Source organism: Panulirus ornatus, chromosome 68, assembly GCF_036320965.1.
Source record: "Panulirus ornatus isolate Po-2019 chromosome 68, ASM3632096v1, whole genome shotgun sequence".
Lineage (NCBI taxonomy): Eukaryota > Metazoa > Arthropoda > Malacostraca > Decapoda > Palinuridae > Panulirus > Panulirus ornatus.
This window is the reverse complement of record NC_092291.1, coordinates 6,649,293-6,671,834: the sequence shown is the minus strand read 5'-3', so window position 1 is coordinate 6,671,834 and position 22,542 is coordinate 6,649,293. Positions and strand designations below refer to the sequence as shown.

Genomic DNA, 22,542 nt, shown 5'->3' with positions numbered 1-22,542 from the left:
TAATATTGAAACTTGATGATATTAAAACATTCAAGAAATTGTTCACTGAAGTAATATTACAGTGAAATGCCTTTTTCAAAGTTAGAGCTTTTTAGCTCCACTTTCTTTCATATTTCTATTTTTCTGTAACTTTTCCAACTTTTGATAACCCATTGACTGTAATATTTGATCTAGAAATTTTGTGTGTCCTTACTGTGGAACTGTTGATTGGTTAGGATTTTAATGTATGTGTGGATCTTGTTAGGGTTCCTGGATAGTGTTATTGTTTAATGGCAAGAGAAACAAAAGTGAATATTCAAATTATAGAGGTATGAATTTGTTGAGTACAACTGGTAAGTTGTATGGAAGTGTGGTGATTGAGAGGGTGGCACCTTGAACCACTCACTTTCCGCTATACCTGCTTACACACACACGCCTTACTCTCCTAATAAAGACTTGGCTTTGCTTGTGGCAGCTTTCCTTCCACACCATATATTCATAACACATTCCACAGAGCCTGTATGGCAATGCCACATACAAGTCCTTCTGTTTCTTGAAGTTTTTCTCCCACACATTCTGCAGGTAAAGCACTTGATCCACACATCCTTTACTGCTCTTGAAGTCATATAGATGTATATGTAGTTGAGAAAGCTGAAGAAAGTTTGCTGAAATGGTTGGACATATAGAGAGAATGAGTGAGGAGAGTTTGACGAAGAGGATTTATGTGTCAGAAGTGGTGAGGAAAAGGAGAGGGATTCGGTTTTAGATATGGGGCTCTAGTTTTGGTGCATTGCACATAATACCTTGAAAATGGATGTAAAGTAATACTGCATTTCTTTGTCTATCCCTGACATTACTTTGCTAATGTGGGAAATGATGAACAAGTATGAAAAAAGAAAGGAATAAATTATATATATACATAGAAAGAGAGAGAGAGAGAGAGAGAGAGAGAGAGAGAGAGAGAGAGAGAGAGAGAGAGAGAGAGATTATCCCTAAGGATAGAGGAGAAAGAATACTGCCCTTGTATTCCCTGTGTTTCAAAGAAGACAACTAAGAACAATGGGAATGGGGGGCTAGAAATCCTCTCCTCTTGTATTGCTTTCTGAAAGAAGGAGCAGAGTAAGAACCAAATGAGGAATTTTTCCCAGGAAGGCTCAGTCATCTGCTCTTGTTGCTGTCTTGCTCATGCAGGAAATGGCAATCAAGTATAATACAGGTACACCACTGATTTTCCAGCACTCTTGGTTCAAAACCTTGCCAGATTAACCATTTTACCAGAACATCCGTGGTCATGTGATAATGACTCATCAACACACCTCTAACCCACTAATGATACATCTCCCATGTGTCTAAAGTATACCATAGACTGCGAGAAATTTAAATTAAACAAATAGTAAATGTAAATTAAATAGATAAATGAAATACTTTATACACCTGCTCAGGACTGAGGTGCTTGTCAGCTACGAGTTTTGCAAATTCGTCCACATACTTGGCAGCTCCTTCGTGGTTTGTAGACCGCTTTTCTTGGCACACTTTATCCATGGAAATTCCTTGACACTTCTTGAATCTTTGAAGCCATCCTTCACTATAGTTATGCTCATGTTGTAATTTAAGTTCTTGTTTGGAACAACTCATCCTGGTTCATTATCATGCTACCTGACAAGTCCACTCCAGCACTCCAACGTTGTTGAAACCATTCCATCATCACTTGATCGTGCTCAGTGCTCTTACCATCTTTCATAGTTTTTCTAATCGTCATTTGCTTCTTGGAATTGCTGTCTGCATAGAATTTCAATATTTTCTCCCTTTGCTTCTTTATATCATAAACAGTTGATGAACTAATACTATAGATGTCACACAGCTTATGCACCGAAACACCATGGTCCAATTTTTTCAACAGTTCTACTTTATCATGGATCGATATGGACTGGTGTTTATGTTTGACACCTCGACTGACACTCTCATATGTCTTCGAAGCCATAGCAAAATAAGCTAAGAATCTCACAGAATTGCGGTATCACCACCAACAAGTGCAATGTAAAGAATGTAAATAAGCGTGCCCAACACACAACACCATCTGTGGCCACCCAGTAAACTAGTCTGGTGGCCACGGTAATTTCAAGTTCCCTCACGTGATTTTATCTAGACTAAAGGAGGTACGGAACCATCAGTTGCTGGAAATTTGTTGGTGTATCTGTAATATAGAATATAAATATTGTGATTATTATTATTATTATTTTTTTTTTCATACTATTCGCCATTTCCCACAATAGTGAGGTAGCGTTAAGAACAGAGGACTGGGCCTTTGAGGGAATATCCTCACCTGGCCCCCTTCTCTGTTCCTTCTTTTGGAAAATTAAAAAAAAACGAGAGGGGAGGATTTCCAGCCCCCGCTCCCTTCCCTTTTAGTCGCCTTCTACGACACGCAGGGAATACGTGGGAAGTATTCTTTCTCCCCTATCCCCAGGGATAATTATTATTATTATTATTATTATTATTATTATTATTATTATTATTATTATTATTATTATTGTTATTATTATTATTGATTCAACCCACCCTACCCTCATATGCAAAATAAAACATTAGAAGCAGTGAAAAGTTTTTATCGAGGATGTAAGGCATGTGTACGTGTAGGAAGAGAGGAAAGTGATTGGTTCTCAGTGAATGTAGGTTTGCGGCAGGGGTGTGTGATGTCTCCATGGTTGTTTAATTTGTTTATGGATGGAGTTGTTAGGGAGGTGAATGCAAGAGTTTTGGAAAGAGGGGCAAGTATGAAGTCTGTTGGGGATGAGAGAGCTTGGGAAGTGAGTCAGTTGTTGTTCGCTGATGATACAGCGCTGGTGGCTGATTCATGTGAGAAACTGCAGAAGCTGGTGACTGAGTTTGGAAAAGTGTGTGGAAGAAGAAAGTTGAGAGTAAATGTGAATGGGAGCGGGGTTGTTGGGTGCAGTGGGGTTGGGGGTCGGGTCAGTTGGGGGGTGAGTTTGGGTGGAGGGGGGCTGGGGGAAGTGAAGTGTTTTGGATGTCTGGGAGTGGATCTGGCGGCGGATGGGGCCATGGAGGCGGAGGTGGATCGTGGGGTGAGGGAGGGGGCGGGGGTCCTGGGGGCCTTGAAGAGTGTGTGGAGGTCGAGAACATTGTCTCAGAGAGCGGGAGTGGGTGTGTTTGGGGGAATGGTGGTTCCAACAGTGTTGTGTGGTTGCGAGGCGTGGGCTGTGGATGGAGTGTTGCGCGGGAGGATGGATGTGCTGGAGGTGAGATGTTTGGGGACGGTGTGTGGTGTGAGGTGGTTTGATCGGGTGAGTGACGTGGGGGTGGGAGAGATGTGTGGAAGTGGGGGGAGCGTGGTTGAGAGAGCAGAAGAGGGTGTTTTGAAGTGGTTTGGGCACATGGAGAGGATGAGTGGGGAGGGATTGACCGGGAGGATGTGTGTGTCGGAGGTGGGGGGGAACGGGGAGGGGGGGGAGACCGAATTGGGGGTGGGGGGTGGAGTGAGGGGGATTTTGTGTGATCGGGGCCTGAGCGTGCGGGGGGGTGGGGGGAGGGCGGGGAGTGGAGTGGGTTGGAGCGGTGTGGTGTGCCGGGGTTGGCGTGCTGTCGGTGGGTTGGAGCGGGGCATGTGGGGCGTCTGGGGTGGGCCATGGAGGGCTGTGTGGGTGTGTATGTTTGCTTGTGTGGACGTGTGTGTGTGCATGTGTATGGGGGGGGGGGTTGGGCCATTTCTTTCGTCTGTTTCCTTGCGCTGCCTCGCGAGCGCGGGAGACGGCGACAAAGTATAAGGGAAAAAAAGAGAAAAAAAAAAAAAAAATATATATATATATATATATATATATATATATATATATATATATATATATATATATATATATATATATATATATACATATATATATATATGTATATATATATATATGTATATATATATATATATATATATATATATATATATATATATATATATATATATATATATATATATATATATCCCTGGGGATAGGGGAGAACGAATACTTCCCACGTATTCCCTGCGTGTCGTAGAAGGAGACAAAAAGGGGAGGGAGCGGGTGGCTGGAAATCCTCCCCCCTCTTTTTTTTTTTTTTTTTTTTTTTTTTTTTTTCCAAAAGAAGGAACAGAGAAGGGGGCCAGGTGAGGATATTCCCTCTAAGGCCCAGTCCTCTGTTCTTAACGCTACCTCGCTAATGTGGGAAATGGCGAATAGTATGAAAGAAAGAAAAAGAAAGAATTATTATTATTATTATTATTATTATTATTTTTTTTTTTTTTTTTTTTTTTTTTATACTTTGTCGCTGTCTCCCGCGTTTGCGAGGTAGCGCAAGGAAACAGACGAAAGAAATGGCCCAACCCCCATACACACGTACATACACACGTCCACACACGCAAATATACATACCTACACAGCTTTCCATGGTTTACCCCAGACGCTTCACATGCCTTGATTCAATCCACTGACAGCACGTCAACCCCTGTATACCACATCGCTCCAATTCACTCTATTTCTTGCCCTCCTTTCACCCTCCTGCATGTTCAGGCCCCGATCACACAAAATCTTTTTCACTCCATCTTTCCACCTCCAATTTGGTCTCCCTCTTCTCCTCGTTCCCTCCACCTCCGACACATATATCCTCTTGGTCAATCTTTCCTCACTCATTCTCTCCATGTGCCCAAACCATTTCAAAACACCCTCTTCTGCTCTCTCAACCACGCTCTTTTTATTTCCACACATCTCTCTTACCCTTACGTTACTTACTCGATCAAACCACCTCACACCACACATTGTCCTCAAACATCTCATTTCCAGCACATCCATCCTCCTGCGCACAACTCTATCCATAGCCCACGCCTCGCAACCATACAACATTGTTGGAACCACTATTCCTTCAAACATACCCATTTTTGCTTTCCGAGATAATGTTCTCGACTTCCACACATTTTTCAAGGCTCCCAAAATTTTCGCCCCCTCCCCCACCCTATGATCCACTTCCGCTTCCATGGTTCCATCCGCTGACAGATCCACTCCCAGATATCTAAAACACTTCACTTCCTCCAGTTTTTCTCCATTCAAACTCACCTCCCAATTGACTTGACCCTCAACCCTACTGTACCTAATAACCTTGCTCTTATTCACATTTACTCTTAACTTTCTTCTTCCACACACTTTACCAAACTCAGTCACCAGCTTCTGCAGTTTCTCACATGAATCAGCCACCAGCGCTGTATCATCAGCGAACAACAACTGACTCACTTCCCAAGCTCTCTCATCCCCAACAGACTTCATACTTGCCCCTCTTTCCAGGACTCTTGCACTTACCTCCCTAACAACCCCATCCATAAACAAATTAAACAACCATGGAGACATCACACACCCCTGCCGCAAACCTACATTCACTGAGAACCAATCACTTTCCTCTCTTCCTACACGTACACATGCCTTACATCCTCGATAAAAACTTTTCACTGCTTCTAACAACTTATTATTATTATTATTATTATTATTATTATTATTATTATTATTTTTATACTTAATCGCTATTTCCTGCGTCTGCAAGTAGCGCCAGGAAACAGACAAAGAATGGCCCATCCACTCGTATAAACATATATATATGTAAATGCTCATATACACACATATGCATACATATACATATCTATATCAACATATACATGTATATACATACACATACACAGACATATACATGTATGCACATTGCATATTCTTACTTGCTTGTCTTCATCCATTCCTGTCACCACCCTGCCCCACAGGAAACAGCATTGCTACCCCCCACTTCAGCAAAGTAGCACCAGGAAAACAGACAAAAAAGGCCATATTTGTTCACACTCAGTCTCTAGCTGTCTTGTGTAATGCACTGAAACCACAGCTCCCTATCCACATCCAGGCCCCACAGACCTTTCCATGGTTTGCCCCAGATGCTTCACATGCCCTGGTTCAGTCCATTGACATCATGTTGACCCCAGTATATCATATTGTTCTAATTCACTTTACTCCTTGCACGCCTCTCACCCTCCTTTATGTTCAGGCCCTGATCACTCAAAATCTTTTCCACTCCATCCTTCCACCTCCAATTAGGTCTCCTGCTTCTTGCACCCTTCACCTCTAACACATATACCCTCTTTGTCAATCTTTCCCTTCTCATTCTCTCAGTATGTCCAGAACATTTCAACACACCCTCTTCTGTTTTCTCAACCACACTTTTTATTACCACTCATCTTTCTTACCCTTTCATCACTTACTCTATTAAACCACCTCACACCACATACTGTCTTCAAACATTTCATTTCCAACACATCCACCCTCCTCTCTTTCCTCACATTCTTCATTGCTCCCAGAACCTTTACCCCCCTACCCCACTCTTGTTCCATTCAAGTCCACTCTCAGATGTCTAAAACACTTCTTCCTCCAATTTTCTCCATTCAAACTTACATCCTAATTAACTTGCCCCTCAACCCTAATGAACCTAATTATCTTGCTCTTATTCATATTACTCTCAACTTTCTTCTTTCACACATGTATGTACATATATTTTTAGAATGCCTAGGAATAAATGAGAGGAAGAATACTACCCATATATCCTCTGCAAGTTTTATGTGATTAAGAGGGGTGGGAATAAAGGAATGCTAGAAATCCTTCCATTTTATATTACTTTCCAGAAAAGGGAACAGAGGAAGGAGTTAAGCAAGGCTTTTTCCTAAAGGTGCATTCATCTGTTCCTAACACTAATCTCATTCATGTGGGAGATAGCAAACATGTATTTTTTTTTTTTTCTTTTGCCGCTGTCTCCCGCGTTTGCGAGGTAGCGCAAGGAAACAGACGAAAGAAATGGCCCAACCCACCCCCATACACATGTATATACATACGTCCACACACACAAATATACATACCTACACAGCTTTCCATGGTTTACCCCAGACGCTTCACATGCCCTGATTCAATCCACTGACAGCACGTCAACCCCAGTATACCACATCGATCCAATTCACTCTATTCCTTGCCCTCCTTTCACCCTCCTGCATGTTCAAGTCCCGATCACACAAAATCTTTTTCACTCCATCTTTCCACCTCCAATTTGGTCTCCCACTTCTCCTTGTTCCCTCCACCTCCGACACATATATCCTCTTGGTCAATCTTTCCTCATTCATTCTCTCCATGTGCCCAAAACATTTCAAAACACCCTCTTCTGCTCTCTCAACCATGCTCTTTTTATTTCCACACATCTCTCTTACCCTTACGTTACTTACTCGATCAAACCACCTCACACCACACATTGTCCTCAAACATCTCATTTCCAGCACATCCATCCTCCTGCGCACAACTCTATCCATAGCCCACGCCTCGCAACCATACAACATTGTTGGAACCACTATTCCTTCAAACATACCCATTTTTGCTTTCCGAGATAATGTTCTCGACTTCCACACATTCTTCAAGGCTCCCAGGATTTTCGCCCCCTCCCCCACCCTATGATCTACTTCCGCTTCCATGGTTCCATCCGCTGCCAGATCCACTCCCAGATATCTAAAACACTTTACTTCCTCCAGTTTTTCTCCATTCAAACTCACCTTCCAATTGACTTGACCCTCAACCGTACTGTACCTAATTACCTTGCTCTTATTCACATTTACTCTTAACTTTCTTCTTTCACACACTTTACCAAACTCAGTCACCAGCTTCTGCAGTTTCTCACATGAATCAGTCACCAGCGCTGTATCATCAGCGAACAACAACTGACTCACTTCCCAAGCTCTCTCATCCCCAACAGACTTCATACTTGCCCCTCTTTCCAAAACTCTTGCATTCACCTCCCTAACAACCCCATCCATAAACAAATTAAACAACCATGGCAACATCACACACCCCTGCCGCAAACCTACATTCACTGAGAACCAATCACTTTCCTCTCTTCCTACATGTATGAAATATATGTATTAATTTTTGATTTTATACTTAAAGGAATTATGAAATGAAACTGTTTGTAACATACTGTTTGTAATATTCACTGACTGATCCAACTTCATTAAGATTAGACGGTGGAACAGATCCATTCACACTGAAGAGCAATATATTACTGGGGTGTAAATGCTTCATAAGGGCAGTACAAACCCACAGATGTACCCACACCATAGGTATTTGTTGAGTAAGACGACCTCTATAGTCAGCCAGCATTTTATTCTTAAAGCTAATTAAATCTATTAATGCAATATTAATGTAGGATTATTGATGAAGTCTCTCTCATTTGCAGTGTGGCTCACCATCTCACTGTTCACCATGACAGCAACAACTCTCTTAATGCTGTTATGCCCATGGTCTTGGTTAATGGATCTCATGCAGATTAAGCATGATTCAAACAGTTACTTGATGTTCAGGATAGCTCTTCTCCTGATTGCTGCTACACATTTTGTCATCTCCCTCAGCACAGAGGTATGGCTTATAAACTATGCAGTTGAAATTCCATAGACTTAAATTTGAAAGTCTCACTATTCATTTAAGATTTTTTTTACCACTTCTGTGCGCTGCTTATTTGGTTTTAAGGTCATGAGAGATTATTATGACTAAATCATTTTCCTCATTTACCTGTTGTAGCTCATCAGAATTCATACTGTAGCTTACCATTTCTTTTTCTTACTTATGTGTAAAGTTTTGCATTTATTTATGTGAAAATTCACTTGCCACTTGTAAACCCCGTGCATCAGTATGTTTATGTCAGTTTGAAGCTGCAGACATTAGTTTCTGTTGCAGATTTATATTTATTTATTTGATTATTTATTTATTTATTTATTACACTTTGTCACTGTCTCCCATGTTAGCGAGGTAGCGCAAGGAAACAGACAAAAGAATGGCCCAACCCACCCACTTACAAAAGTATATATGTACACGTCCACTTACGCACATATACATACCTATACATTTCAACTTATATATATACATACAAAGACATATACATATGTATGCATGTACATAATTTATACTTGCTGCCCTTATTCATTCCTGTCACCACCCCACCACACATGAAATGACAACCCCCTCCCCCCACGTGCATGCGAGTTGGCGCTAGGAAAAAGACCACAAAGGCCACATTCGTTCACACTCAGTCTCTAGCTGTCATGTATGATGCACCGAAACCACAGCTCCCTTTCCACATCCAGGCCCCACAAAACTTTGCATGGTTTACCCCAGATGCTTCACCTGCCTTGGTTCAATCCATTGACAGCACATCAACCCCGGTATACCACATCGTTCCAATTCACTCTATTCCTTGCAAGCCTTTCACCCTCCTGCGTATTCAGGCCCCAATCGCTCAAAATCTTTTTCACTCCATCCTTCCACCTCCAATTTGGTCTCCCACTTCTCCTCGTTCCCTCCACCTCTGACACATATATCCTCTTTGTCAATCTTTCCTCACTCATTCTCTCCATGTGACCAAACCATTTCAAAACACCCTCTGCTGCTCTCTCAACCACACTCTTTTTATTACCACACATCTCTCTTACCCTTTCAGTACTTACTTGATCATACCACCTCACACTCCATATTGTCCTCAAACATCTCATTTCCAACACATCTACCCTCCTCTGCACAACTCTATCTATAGCCCACGCCTCGCAACCATATAACATTGTTAGAACCACTATCCCTTCAAACATACCCATTTTTGCTTTCTGAGATAATGTTCTCGCCTTCCACACATTTTTCAACGCTCCCAGAACTCCCATCCTGTGACTCACTTCCGCTTCCATGGTTCCATCTGCTGAGGTGGGGATTGGGAATTGAGTCAGATTTTCTTTGCTGATAATGCAGTACTGGTGGCAGATTTGAGTGGGGAAGGCTAGAAGCTCATTTCTGAGTTTGAGAGAATGTGTGAAAGGAGAAAGTTGAGATTGAATGTGAATAGAATCAATTATTAGGTTTAGAAGCACAGAAAAACAGGTTAGTTAGAGTGCAAGTTTGATTGGAGAAAACCTGGAGGAAGTGGGATGGTTTAGATATCTGTGAGTAAACATGGCAGTGACTGGGACTGTGGAAGCAGAGACGAGTCATGGGGTAGGTGAGGGGGGGCTAAGGTTCCAGGAACATTAAGGAATGTGTGAAAAGAGAGGATGCTCTCTAGGAGGGTGAAAATGGGTATGTTTGACAGATAGATTTATTGAAGGAATAGCAGTCCCCATGATGTTGTTTGGATGCGAGGCATGGGCTGTAAATGAGAATGCATGGAGGGGGGATGCATGTTTTGGAAATGAAATGTTTGAGGACAATACATAGCATGAGGAGGGTTCATTGAGTGCTGCTTTCACAAGTTAATTCCCTATGATACTGAGAATGTTTTACTGAAACTTTTCCAAGCTACTTCTATATTGTTTTTAAAGACTATCATCCTCAATTTTGCCTGTCAAGAGCAATGTGAAGGTCATTTAACTTTGCAAGTCTGAAATCAAGATTATTTTCACAACTTTCATGGTGACCAGCATTCAAGGAGGTGCCCAAAGTTAACTCAGAAGTGCTTTGGTGATGATCACTTGTGCAAAACTTGTCTCAAACTTCAACATTATAAACAAGGTCTTCGTTTGTGGGTATAACAAAGTCTGATTTGTTCTCACCATTGGTAGGTGTCTAAGTGAATTGTATAAGGGCAGTAAAAGGGAAATTAGGCAGAGCCTACACCAAGAGCTACTGGGGGATGCATCGCTTAATTTCCAGTATGTTAGCATCTCTATTTATGATTGAATCGTATTTATTACAAAATCCTGCTAGGTGTTGTCTGCCCATGAGACTTGTAAAATATACCTATTGATATTAATATTATCTTGTAAGCAAAGAGCTGAACATGGCTAGTTCTCCAGAAATTATAACATTATCAGTTTTTTGTCTGAAATGACAAATAAGTTGGAGTTATTTCCCTGGGAGTACATCTGATCTTTCTTAAGTAAAATTTGAGAAAGCCTCAGACTTTAATAAATGTTACATGAGGAATATTGACTGGTATCAAAATGCTAAGTCCTGTCCATTTTATATGTGCTAGAGCAGGTAGGAAGGATTTTGTTTTAGATAACTGGAATATTGCTAGACTTTGTATTAATAAAGTGGGTTAGGATTTATTATTTTTACATATCTGATAAATGTTCTTTCTTTTAACAGCACATCATAGCACATAATAGCACCCTGAAGAAATGTTTTCAGTGGCTAAGATGCAAACGTGAGCCAAAGAATAGATACAAAACTGTATTGCGGGATGTAGATGAAGATCCTAACTGGCCACCAGTAGGAACTCCTCTTTACGGTTACTAGTGATTATGATGAATATTTTTGTGATATTGTGAATTAGGTTGTGTTGCACACAGTTACAAATGTATATTTTATGTGAACAGTGCATTGTAATTGAGAATGTAAATTTCCAGTTTTAATCAAAAATTTAAGTATTTTTTTAGATTTTCCAGTTTTAATAAAAAAATTGTGTATTTTTTTAAAGGTTTTATGTTTATTATATGAGTTTTAGTTTAGTTAGGTGATAGAAATAAAGACCAAAGAAAAAGTGGAATAACTAAGGAAAGGTATGTAATGTTAAAGGTGTGTCTGAAATACAGAATTTTTAAAAATGTAGAAATATTGTCATGTATTTAACAATATTGGCAGGAGCTACTGTTATTTAACTGGAGGAGGGAATTGCATACAGGTACAGTGAAATAATGATTTAAAATTTTTTTGGCTTTAAAGACAATATCTGAAAATATTGAAAATATTACGTGGTAAGAACAAATATGGTGAGAACACTAATGTATTTGCATTTATTGGATTGATATGATCATACACAACTTAAGTTATGACTTAGTGAGAAATAGTGTTATGTTGATAATAGAACATATTTTTACTGAAAAGTTTTCTTTTTATTCAACATCAGAAAAGGTGTAGTTTAATACATCATTGTACATATATTACTCAGAAAAAAATACCTTATTGATGAAAATATTTTGAAGAAATATTGAATCATTTTTATACACAGTTTCTACTCTTGCCTTAGTGAGTTAGCATCTGAGACATACATAAATAGCCTCATTTGCATACACAGTCTCACTGTCATATATGTTATGTCAGGGTTCCCATGGTCAATTAGAATCCTAAAATTGTCATGGAATTAAAGTTATCATGGAAAGGTCTTGGAAAAATGTGAAAATCTTTCTGTTTATGGAAAATCAGGAATCAAATTTCATCTTGAGTCTTCTATAGACAATAGTAGATGAGAGTATCATCCACTGATGTCAGTGGTTTGTTGGCTATTACATATATTACTCAGAAAAAAATACCTTATTGATGAAAATATTTTGAAGAAATATTGAATCATTTTTATACACAGTTTCTACTCTTGCCTTAGTGAGTTAGCATCTGAGACATACATAAATAGCCTCATTTGCACACACAGTCTCACTGTCATATATGTTATGTCAGGGTTCCCATGGTCAATTAGAATCCTAAAATTGTCATGGAATTAAAGTTATCATGGAAAGGTCTTGAAAAATGTGAAAATCTTTCTGTTTATGGAAAATCAGGAATCAAATTTCATCTTGAGTCTTCTATAGACAATAGTAGATGAGAGTATCATCCACTGATGTCAGTGGTTTGTTGGCTATTATAATTTTCCATTTTCTTTATTGATAATTGCTATGGTCATTTGCATGCCTATTTTCTTCCAATCCTTGACATGCTCATATTTTGTGCAGAAGGGCTGGAACTTAAACATAAGGTTTTTGGATGATGGAACATAATAATGTTCCTAGTTACTAAGTTGCTATTTATTTCAGGACAAAGATACATCCAGGATATTAAGCTAGTACATGTGTGTTATCTGCAACACTATTTAGTCTGTGAATTCACCCCTTTGAGGAAGTTCCATGAGGGAAGAGGTGTCAGAGATATAAATAGAAGGATAGATTTACATTACATTTGTGCTACACAGTCATAATCACATGCAAAAGATCTTATTTTGATTTATGTTATCAGATAATTAGAACTTATTGAATTACAGGAAGTCATCGTGGCCTCAAAGAAATGTTTTATGGATGTTTTGGAAGGATGCTAAAAGAAGTTGAGGATAACCCTCACCTGGCTTATTACATATTTTAATAGAAATCATTTGATGTAAGAAATATGGATATAGGTGATATCAGAAGTTACATGAAGAAGACACAACACTTACTGACAGTCCCTCATCAACACCAAAGATCACTAGCCTCCTTGCTACTCTTAGGACAGTTAAATCAGTTGATGGTCATTTGCCATCTGGTACAGTTGACATTTGTGTGTCCTTTCCTTTCTAATTTAAACATTTACCTTTATCTTCCTTGCCTTTATACAGTGGTACTGTCCAAGCATTCCACCAGTACTCTGGTTCCTCACTGTGATCCACACTAAAATTGAAAATCTTAGCTAACCAATCAGTATACTTATGCATACACACATTTTCATTATACTTAATCACAGTTTCTTGTGTCAGCGAGGTAGCGCGAGGAAAACAGATGAAGAAAGGCCCAACCACCCACATACACATATATATATATACATATATATCCATGGGGCTAGGGGAAAAATAGAACTACTCTTGTATTCCATATGTTATGGATCTAGGTGACTTGAACGGATGGGACAGGAGACTGGAAACCCTCCTATCTTAGTATTTCAGTTTCTTAAAGTGGAACCAGAAGGAGCCTAGCAAGGATGTGTTTGTGAGTAGTTCCAAGTGAAAATAAGTATATGGATGGTGATGATGAGGGAGATAATGTGAGGGGTCTTGGAGAGAATGGAAGGTCTGCTGTATGCTGTGGGTGAGAAGGGCTAGGAATTGAGCCTATAAAGAGAATGGAAGGTTTCCTGTAAGCATAGGAGATGAGTCGGTTGCTGTTTGTGGATGACATAACTCTGGTCGCAATTTCTAACTGCAGAAGCTGGTGTCTGAGTTTGGATGTATTTATGAAAAGAGAAAATTGAAGAGGTTTAGCATAGGGGCAAGACAGGTTGGTTTGAATGTGGGTTTAGATGAAGAGAAAGTGGAGTGTAATAGATACCTGGTTGTGGGCATGGCAGTAGATGGGACTGTCAAAGCTGAAGTGAACAATAAGATGGGTAAGGGGCAAAGGTCCTTGGTACATTGAAGATTGTGTGGAGAGAGAGGTCACTGTCTGTGAGGGCTAAGATAGATATGTTTAATGGTATGGTAGTCCCAGTAGTAGGTAATAATTGGTAGGCAGCCAGTTACCAAGAAGGTATAGTACCAGTACTGCCTGTCTGCCTATTGGGAGGTTTATTGACAACTGCTTAGTGAGCCAGCACTTCATTGGTTGTCAAGTTGCTATTCTCTGACCCAGGTAGCTGTCTTTTTCTTTCTGCCTCACCCACACTTGGTCTACTGACATTTTGTTCACAAACACAATCGTTCTTTGTCATACATAACACTTGACTACATGTTAACTCACACAGCTCAATGTCTGTGACTAGATTTTTCTGCAATGAGCACTTTTGGCTTGCCCTGCCTTTTGACAAAATGATAGGAGCAGTAGATAGATGTAGTAGGTAGGCACATTTCGGCAGGACCATTAGGTAGAAGTAGTCAGTAGGAACATTAGGTAGGAGCCTCTGTAAACATAGTGTTAGAGTTACTCTTTGCCAGTGGCCTGTTAAGGGTGAGGCACTAAAGGCTAAGAAGCAGCACTGGAGTGCACTAGTTATGGAGACTCTATTGCTGTGGCCACCACCCTTGAGGAAGTTCCAATTGGAATAAGCATCAGAGATATTTATTTATTTATTTTGCTTTGTCGCTGTCTCCTGCGTTTGCGAGGTAGCGCAAGGAAACAGACGAAAGAAATGGCCCAGCCCACCCCCATACACAATGTATACACACACACGTCCACACACGCAAATATACATACCTATACATCTCAATGTACACATATATATACATACACAGACACATACATATATACCCATGCACACAATTCACACTGTCTGCCCCCATTCACTCCCATCGCCACCTCGCCACACATGGAATATCTTCCCCCTCCCCCCTCATGTGTGCGAGGTAGCACTAGGAAAAGACAACAAAGGCCCCATTCGTTCACACTCAGTCTCTAGCTGCCACGCAATAATGCCCAAAACCACAGCTCCCATTCCACATCAGGCCCCACACAACTTTCCATGGTTTACCCCAGACGCTTCACATGCCCTGATTCAATCCACTGACAGCACGTCAACCCCGGTATACCACATCGATCCAATTCACTCTATTCCTTGCCCTCCTTTCACCCTCCTGCATGTTCAGGCCCCGATCACACAAAATCTTTTTCACTCCATCTTTCCACCTCCAATTTGGTCTCCCACTTCTCCTCGTTCCCTCCACCTCCGACACATATATCCTCTTGGTCAATCTTTCTTCACTCATTCTCTCCATGTGCCCAAACCATGTCAAAACACCCTCTTCTGCTCTCTCAACCACGCTCTTTTTATTTCCACACATGTCTCTTACCCTTACATTACTTACTTGATCAAACCACCTCACACCACACATTTTCCCCAAACATCTCATTTCCAGCACATCCACCCTCCTGCGCACAACTCTATCCATAGCCCACGCCTCGCAACCATACAACATTGTTGGAACCACTATTCCTTCAAACATACCCATTTTTGCTTTCCGAGATAATGTTCTCGACTTCCACACATTATTCAAAGCTCCCAGAATTTTCGCCCCCCTCCCCCACCCTATGATTCACTTCCGCTTCCATGGTTCCATCCGCTGCCAGATCCACTCCCAGATATCTAAAACACTTTACTTCCTCCAGTTTTTCTCCATTCAAACTTACCTCCCAATTAACTTGACCCTCAACCCTACTGTACCTAATAACCTTGCTCTTATTCACATTTACTCTTAAGTTTCTTCTTTCACACACTTTACCAAACTCAGTCACCAGCTTCTGCAGTTTCTCACATGAATCAGCCACCAGCGCTGTATCATCAGCAAACAACAACTGACTCACTTCCCAAGCTCTCTCATCCACAACAGACTTCATACTTGCCCCTCTTTCCAAAACTCTTGCATTCACCTCCCTAACAACCCCATCCATAAACAAATTAAACAACCATGGAGACATCACACACCCCTACCGCAAACCTACATTCACTGAGAACCAATCACTTTCCTCTCTTCCTACACGTACACATGCCTTACATCCTCGATAAAAACTTTTCACTGCTTCTAACAACTTGCCTCCCACACCATATATTCTTAATACCTTCCACAGAGCATCTCTATCAACTTTATCATATGCCTTCTCCAGATCCATAAATGCTACATACAAATCCATTTGCTTTTCTAAGTATTTCTCACATGCATTCTTCAAAGCAAACACCTGATCCACACATCCTCTACCACTTCTGAAACCACACTGCTCTTCCCCAATCTGATGCTCTGTACATGCCTTCACCCTCTCAATCAATACCCTCCCATATAATTTACCAGGAATACTCAACAAACTTATACCTCTGTAATTTGAGCACTCACTCTTATCCCCTTTGCCTTTGTACAGTGGCACTATGCACGCATTCCGCCAATCCTCAGGCACCTCACCATGAGTCATACATACATTAAATAACCTTACCAACCAGTCAACAATACAGTCACCCCCTTTTTTAATAAATTCCACTGCAATACCATCCAAACCTGCTGCCTTGCATCAGAGATATAGACAGATATAGTATGGTAGTCCCAGCACGTTTGTATGATTGCATGTCATTGACCATGAATACAAAAGAATTGGAGAGGGTGGATTTTTAGAAACAGAATGCTTGAGAACAATGTTTGGTGTAAGAGGGGTTGCTTATGTAACAGGGAGGTGTGATCTGACTCTAAGATTGTACTCAAGAGGGCTAAACAGGGTGTGCCGAATTTGTTTGTACATACAACAAGGGTTTAGAGGAGAGACTGACCAAGAGGATGAACATGTCAGAAATTAAGGGAACAAAGAGGATGGGAAGATCAAGGATGTGCTGGAGGGATCGAGTGAAAAATACTTTGAGTTTAGTCGAGAGCTGAAGAGGGTTTGTTGAAATGGTTTGTATATATGGAGAGAATGAGTAAGATGAGGTTGATAAAGAGGATATATATGCCAGAAGTAGAGGGAACTAGAAGGGTAAGACCAAATTGGAGATGGTAGGATGGAGTGAAAAGGATTTTGAGTGATCGGTACCTGAACATGCAATAGGTTGAAAGGTGTGCATGGGATAGAATGATTTGGATCAGTGTTGCATACAGTGGTCAAAACTGTCAGTGAACTGAACCAGGCATATGAAATGGCCGAGAGAAACCTTGGAGGCACTTTACACTGAAACGTGGGTAATTTTAGCAAAAATACTGTACATTTCCATTGAAGCATTTATTAAAGTCAGTTTATATTTATTTTTATCTTTATCATACTTTGTCGCTGTCTCCCGCATTAGCAAGTTAGCGCAAGGAAACAGATGAAAGATTGGCCCAACCCACCCACATACACATGTATATACATAAACGTCCACACACATACATATACATAACTATACATTTCAGCATATACATATATACACATGTACATAATTCATACCACAGCTCCTTTTCCACATCCAGGCCCCACAAAACTTTCCATGGTTTATCCCAGACGCTTCACATGCCCTGGTTCAATCCATTGACAGCACATTGACCCCAGTGTACCGCATTGTTCCAATTCACTCTATTCCTTGCACGCCTTTCGCCCTCCTGCATGTTCAGGCCCCGATCACTCAAAATCTTTTTCACTCCATCTTTCCACCTTCAATTTGGTCTCCCACTTCTCCACCTCTGACAAATATATCCTCTTTGTCAATCTTTCCTCATTCATTCTCTCTATGTGACCAAACCATTTCAATACACCATCTTCTGCTCTCTCAACCACACTCTTTTTTTTACCACACATCTCTTACCCTTTCATTACTTACTCGATCAAACCACCTCGCACCATATATTGTCCTTAACATCCCATTTCCAACACATCCACCCTCCTTTGAACAACCTTATCTATAGCCCACGCCTTGCAACCATATAACATTGTTGGAACCACTATTCCTTCAAACATACCCATTTTTGCTTTGCGAGATAATGATCTCGCCTTCCACACATTCTTCAATGCTCCCAGAACTTTTGCCCCCTCCCCCACCCTGTGACGCACTTCCGCTTCCATAGTTTCATCCACTGCCAATTCTACTCCCAGGTTTCTAAAACACTTCACTTCTTCCATTTATTCTCCATTCAAACTTACCTCCCAGTTGACTTGTCCCTCAACCTTACTGTACCTAATAACCTTGCTCTTATTCACATTTATTGTCAGCTTTCTTCTTTCACACACTTTACCAAACTCAGTCACCAGCTTCTGCAGTTTCTCACCCGAATCAGCCACCAGTGCTGTATCATCAGCGAACAACAACTGACTCACTTCCCAAGCCTTTTCATCCACAACAGACTGCATACTTGCCCCTCTCTCCAAAACTCTTGCATTCACCTCCCTAACAACCCCATCCATAAACAAATTAAACAACCATGGAGACATCACGCACCCCTGCCACAAACTTACCTTCACTGAGAACCAATCACTTTCCTCTCTTTCTACTCATACACATGCCTTACATCCTCGATAAAAACCTTTCACTGCTTCTAACAACTTGCCTCTCACACCATATATTCTTAATACCTCCCACAGAGCATCTCTATCATCTCTGTCTTATGCCTTCTCCAGAGCCATAAACGCTACATACAAAGTCAATGAGGACAGAATATTATAATAATACATGTCGTTTTTTACTGAAAATTATTTGAAAAGCAATTACGGTAAAAGTTTCTGAATATTAATGAAAGTTAAATTCAATTGTTTTCATCATGATTTTTTCTTGTTTCCACTGTAGTACATACATAATTTCAGGAGAAATATTACATTTCTGTGAATGTATTATGTCAAGCTCAGTATGAATTGAATGTATTATGTCAAGCACAGTATGAATAGAATGTCATTGTAATTATTTATATTTATTTATTTTGCTTTGTCGCTGTCTCCCACGTTAGCGAGGTAGCGCAAGGAAACAGACGGAAGAATGGCCCAACCCACCCACATACACATGTATATACATACACATCCACACACACAAATAAACATACCTATACATCTCAACATATACATATATATACACACACAGACATATACATATATACACACATGTACATAATTCATACTGTCTGCCTTTATTCATTCCCATCGCTACTCCGCCACACATGAAATAACAACCTCCTCCCCCCTTCATGTGCGCAAGGTAGCACTAGGAAAAGACAACAAAGGCCACATTTGTTCACACTCAGTCTCTAGCTGTCATGTAATAATGCACTGAAACCACAGCTCCCTTTCCACATCCAAGCCCCACAGAACTTTCCATGGTTTACCCTAGATGCTTCACATGCCCTGGTTCAATCCATTGACAGCACGTCGACCCCAGTATACCACGTCGTTCCAATTCACTCTATTCCTTGCACGCCTTTCACCCTCCTGCTTATTCAGGCCCCAATCACTCAAAATCTTTTTCACTCCATCTTTCCACCTCCAATTTGGTCTCCCACTTCTCGTTCCCTCCACCTCTGATACATATATCCTCTTTGTCAATCTTTCCTCACTCATTCTCTCCATGTGACCAAACCATTTCAAAACACCCTCTTCTGCTCTCTCAACCACACTCTTTTTATTACGACACATCTCTCTTATCCTATTATTACTTACTCGATCAAACCACCTCACAACACATATTGTCCTTAAACATCTCATTTCCAGCACATCCACCCTCCTCCGCACAACTCTATCCATAACCCACGCCTTGCAACCATATAACATTGTTGGAACCACTATTCCTTCAAACATACCCATGTTTGCTTTCCGAGATAATGTTCTCAACTTAAACACATTCTTCAACGCTCCCAGAACTTTCGCCCCCTCCCCCACCCTGTGATTCACTTCCACTTCCACGGTTCCATCCGCTGCCAAATCCACTCCCAGATATCTAAAACACTTCACTTCCTCCAGTTTTTCTCCATTTAAACTTACCTCCCAATTGACTTGTCCCTCAACCCTACTCTACCTAATAACCTTACTCTTATTCACATTTACTCTCAGCTTTCTTCTTTCACACACTTTACTAAACTCAGTCACCAGCTTCTGCAGTTTCTCACACGAATCAGCCACCAGCGATGTATCATCAGCGAACAACAACTGACTCACTTCCCAAGATCTCTCATCCACAACAGACTGCATACTTGCCCCTCTTTCCAAAACTCTTGCATTCACCTCCCTAACAACCCCATCCATAAACAACTTAAACAACCATGGAGACATCACACACCCCTGCCGCAAACCTACATTCACTGAGAACCAATCACTTTCCTCTCTTTCTACACACATACACATGCCTTACATCCTCGATAAAAACTTTTCACTGCTTCTAACAACTTGCCTGGTAAAAAAAATGAGTAACATCTCTTGAACATTGGAGGGTTAGGCAAAGTCTTATGTTTTCATTATTTTATCCTATTATACATTGAAATACATCACGTTTCAGCAAAACTACTATTTATTTCTAAGAATACATTCATTCAAGCACAGTTAAGGTAAAATATAATTGTGATCTAACGTTCTTTTTAACTGAAAACTATTTGAGAAATACGTAGTGTCTAGTTGATATGGCAGAGCCCTGGTCGCGAAGGCTTTGCATTTGCATCAGTCCTTTCCGAGCAGCCTTTAATATTACCGTCCATTGATATTGTGCTTATATTCTTATTGTCTTGCTTCTTATTTTCAAGAAATGTGATAAGTTTGTATATGATACAATGTTACATTACTTTTAATTTCCAAGTATTCACTTTTAAAAATACATAAGACACCAAATAAATATTAGTACGGGTATTTGCGTGACTCTTCTGCCAGTAAAGACCAAATGTGCTTGACCGACCCATATTCTCATCAGCATGGATTCAAGAAGAAACAAGTTTACAGCAAGATTCAGGCTCCAAGTGATTGAGTATGCAGAACAGACTAAAAACTGCAGCACCAAGGGAATTTAAGGTATATAATAAAGTGTTAGAGAATGGAGAAAGCTCTCTGTACAGCTTAAGCATATGCCAAAAAACAAATGTGCTAACAGAGGAAAGTGTAACAAGTGGCCACAGTTGGAAGTTAAAGTGGCAAAGTATGTCTGTGAAAAGGGGTAGAATAGATATGGGGTTTCCTGGGGATCATTTCAAATCTTTGCCTTGAAACTAGCAAGGAAATTAGGCATCACAGATTTTAGGGTGATCCATGTTGGTGCACAAGATTTAAGAAAAGATATGATTTGTTCTGAGATGGAGGACGAAAATATCACAGCATCTTCCACAAGAACTTGATGACAAGGTTATTGAATTTCATAGGTTCTTAATCAAACACCAGAAGAAGAATGCATATAGACTTTTGTGTATTGGAAACATGGACAAAATGCCCATAAATTTTGATGTGCCAGTCAGTCAAACAGTGAATAAAGGTAATGAAAAACAATTTTAGTTAAAACTAGTGGACATGAAAAATCAAGAGTCACATTTGTACTATCATGTACGGCTGACGGCATAAAGCTGACTTGTATGGTGATATTAGAAAAAAAATATCCAAAGCAAAAGTTTCCAAAAGGTATAATCTTCCATGTGCATGAGAAAGGATGGATGGATGAAGGCAGCATACAAATATGGCAAAAATGTCTGGAACTTTTGACCAGGGGGACTGTGCAAAGAAAATATTCTTGTGTGGGCTGTTTCAGACACATCTTGTTGACAGTGTTACTGTTGGGATTAGGAAGGAAAACACTGATATAGCTGTGATTCCTGGTGGATTAACAAGTCATGTCCAACCACTGGATGTTTCTATAAATAAACCATTCAGAGATGCAATGAGATGAAGTGGAACAACTGAATGATGGAAAGAGATAAGACATACACAAAGGGAGTCAGCTCCATCACTAGCAACATTATGTAAATGGACTGTAGAGGCCTGGGATACAACTGGACCAGAAATTGTAGTGAAATCTTTTAAGACATGGGGTTTCGAATTTTCTTGATGGAACAAAAGATGACCTGTGGGATTATGAAGCTAATGACACTGATGATCCTATGGCTGATGATAATGTTGATCCATATGACAATGCTGTTCAAGAAGAGGACTAGGAGGAGCTGTTTGATGCTGAAGACGATGACGTGGAAAGTAATTTTGATGGATTTTAATGAAAATATTCAGAAATATGGTATCGAAGTTTTCTTTTGCTTCAAATTTGATTGAAAATTGTTGTTTCAGACTTAATGAAGAAAAATTGATGTATGTATAAATAAACTATAAAAAATCAATACCCTGTGTTTTACATCACCCTATGCTATCATAGTGTAACTTACTATGCATTTGGCTACTTTGGGCTTTCTATGATGATATTG

The 22,542-nt window shown here is 40.3% G+C and overlaps 1 protein-coding gene across 10 annotated transcripts in view; it reads left to right on the top strand.

Annotated features, from left to right (window-relative positions):
• The window catches only part of LOC139747372 (polyamine-transporting ATPase 13A3-like), a 113,860-nt gene extending 91,402 nt beyond the window's left edge, over positions 1 to 22,458 (top strand). For all 10 annotated transcript variants that reach the window (XM_071659613.1, XM_071659615.1, XM_071659614.1 and 7 more), the window contains 2 exons: positions 8,257 to 8,435; positions 11,148 to 22,458. In XM_071659613.1, the coding sequence (XP_071515714.1) occupies positions 8,257 to 8,435; positions 11,148 to 11,297 (329 nt within the window). In that variant the 3' untranslated portion in view covers positions 11,298 to 22,458. The remainder of the gene's footprint in view (positions 1 to 8,256; positions 8,436 to 11,147) is intronic.
• Positions 22,459 to 22,542: the final 84 nt, after the last annotated feature.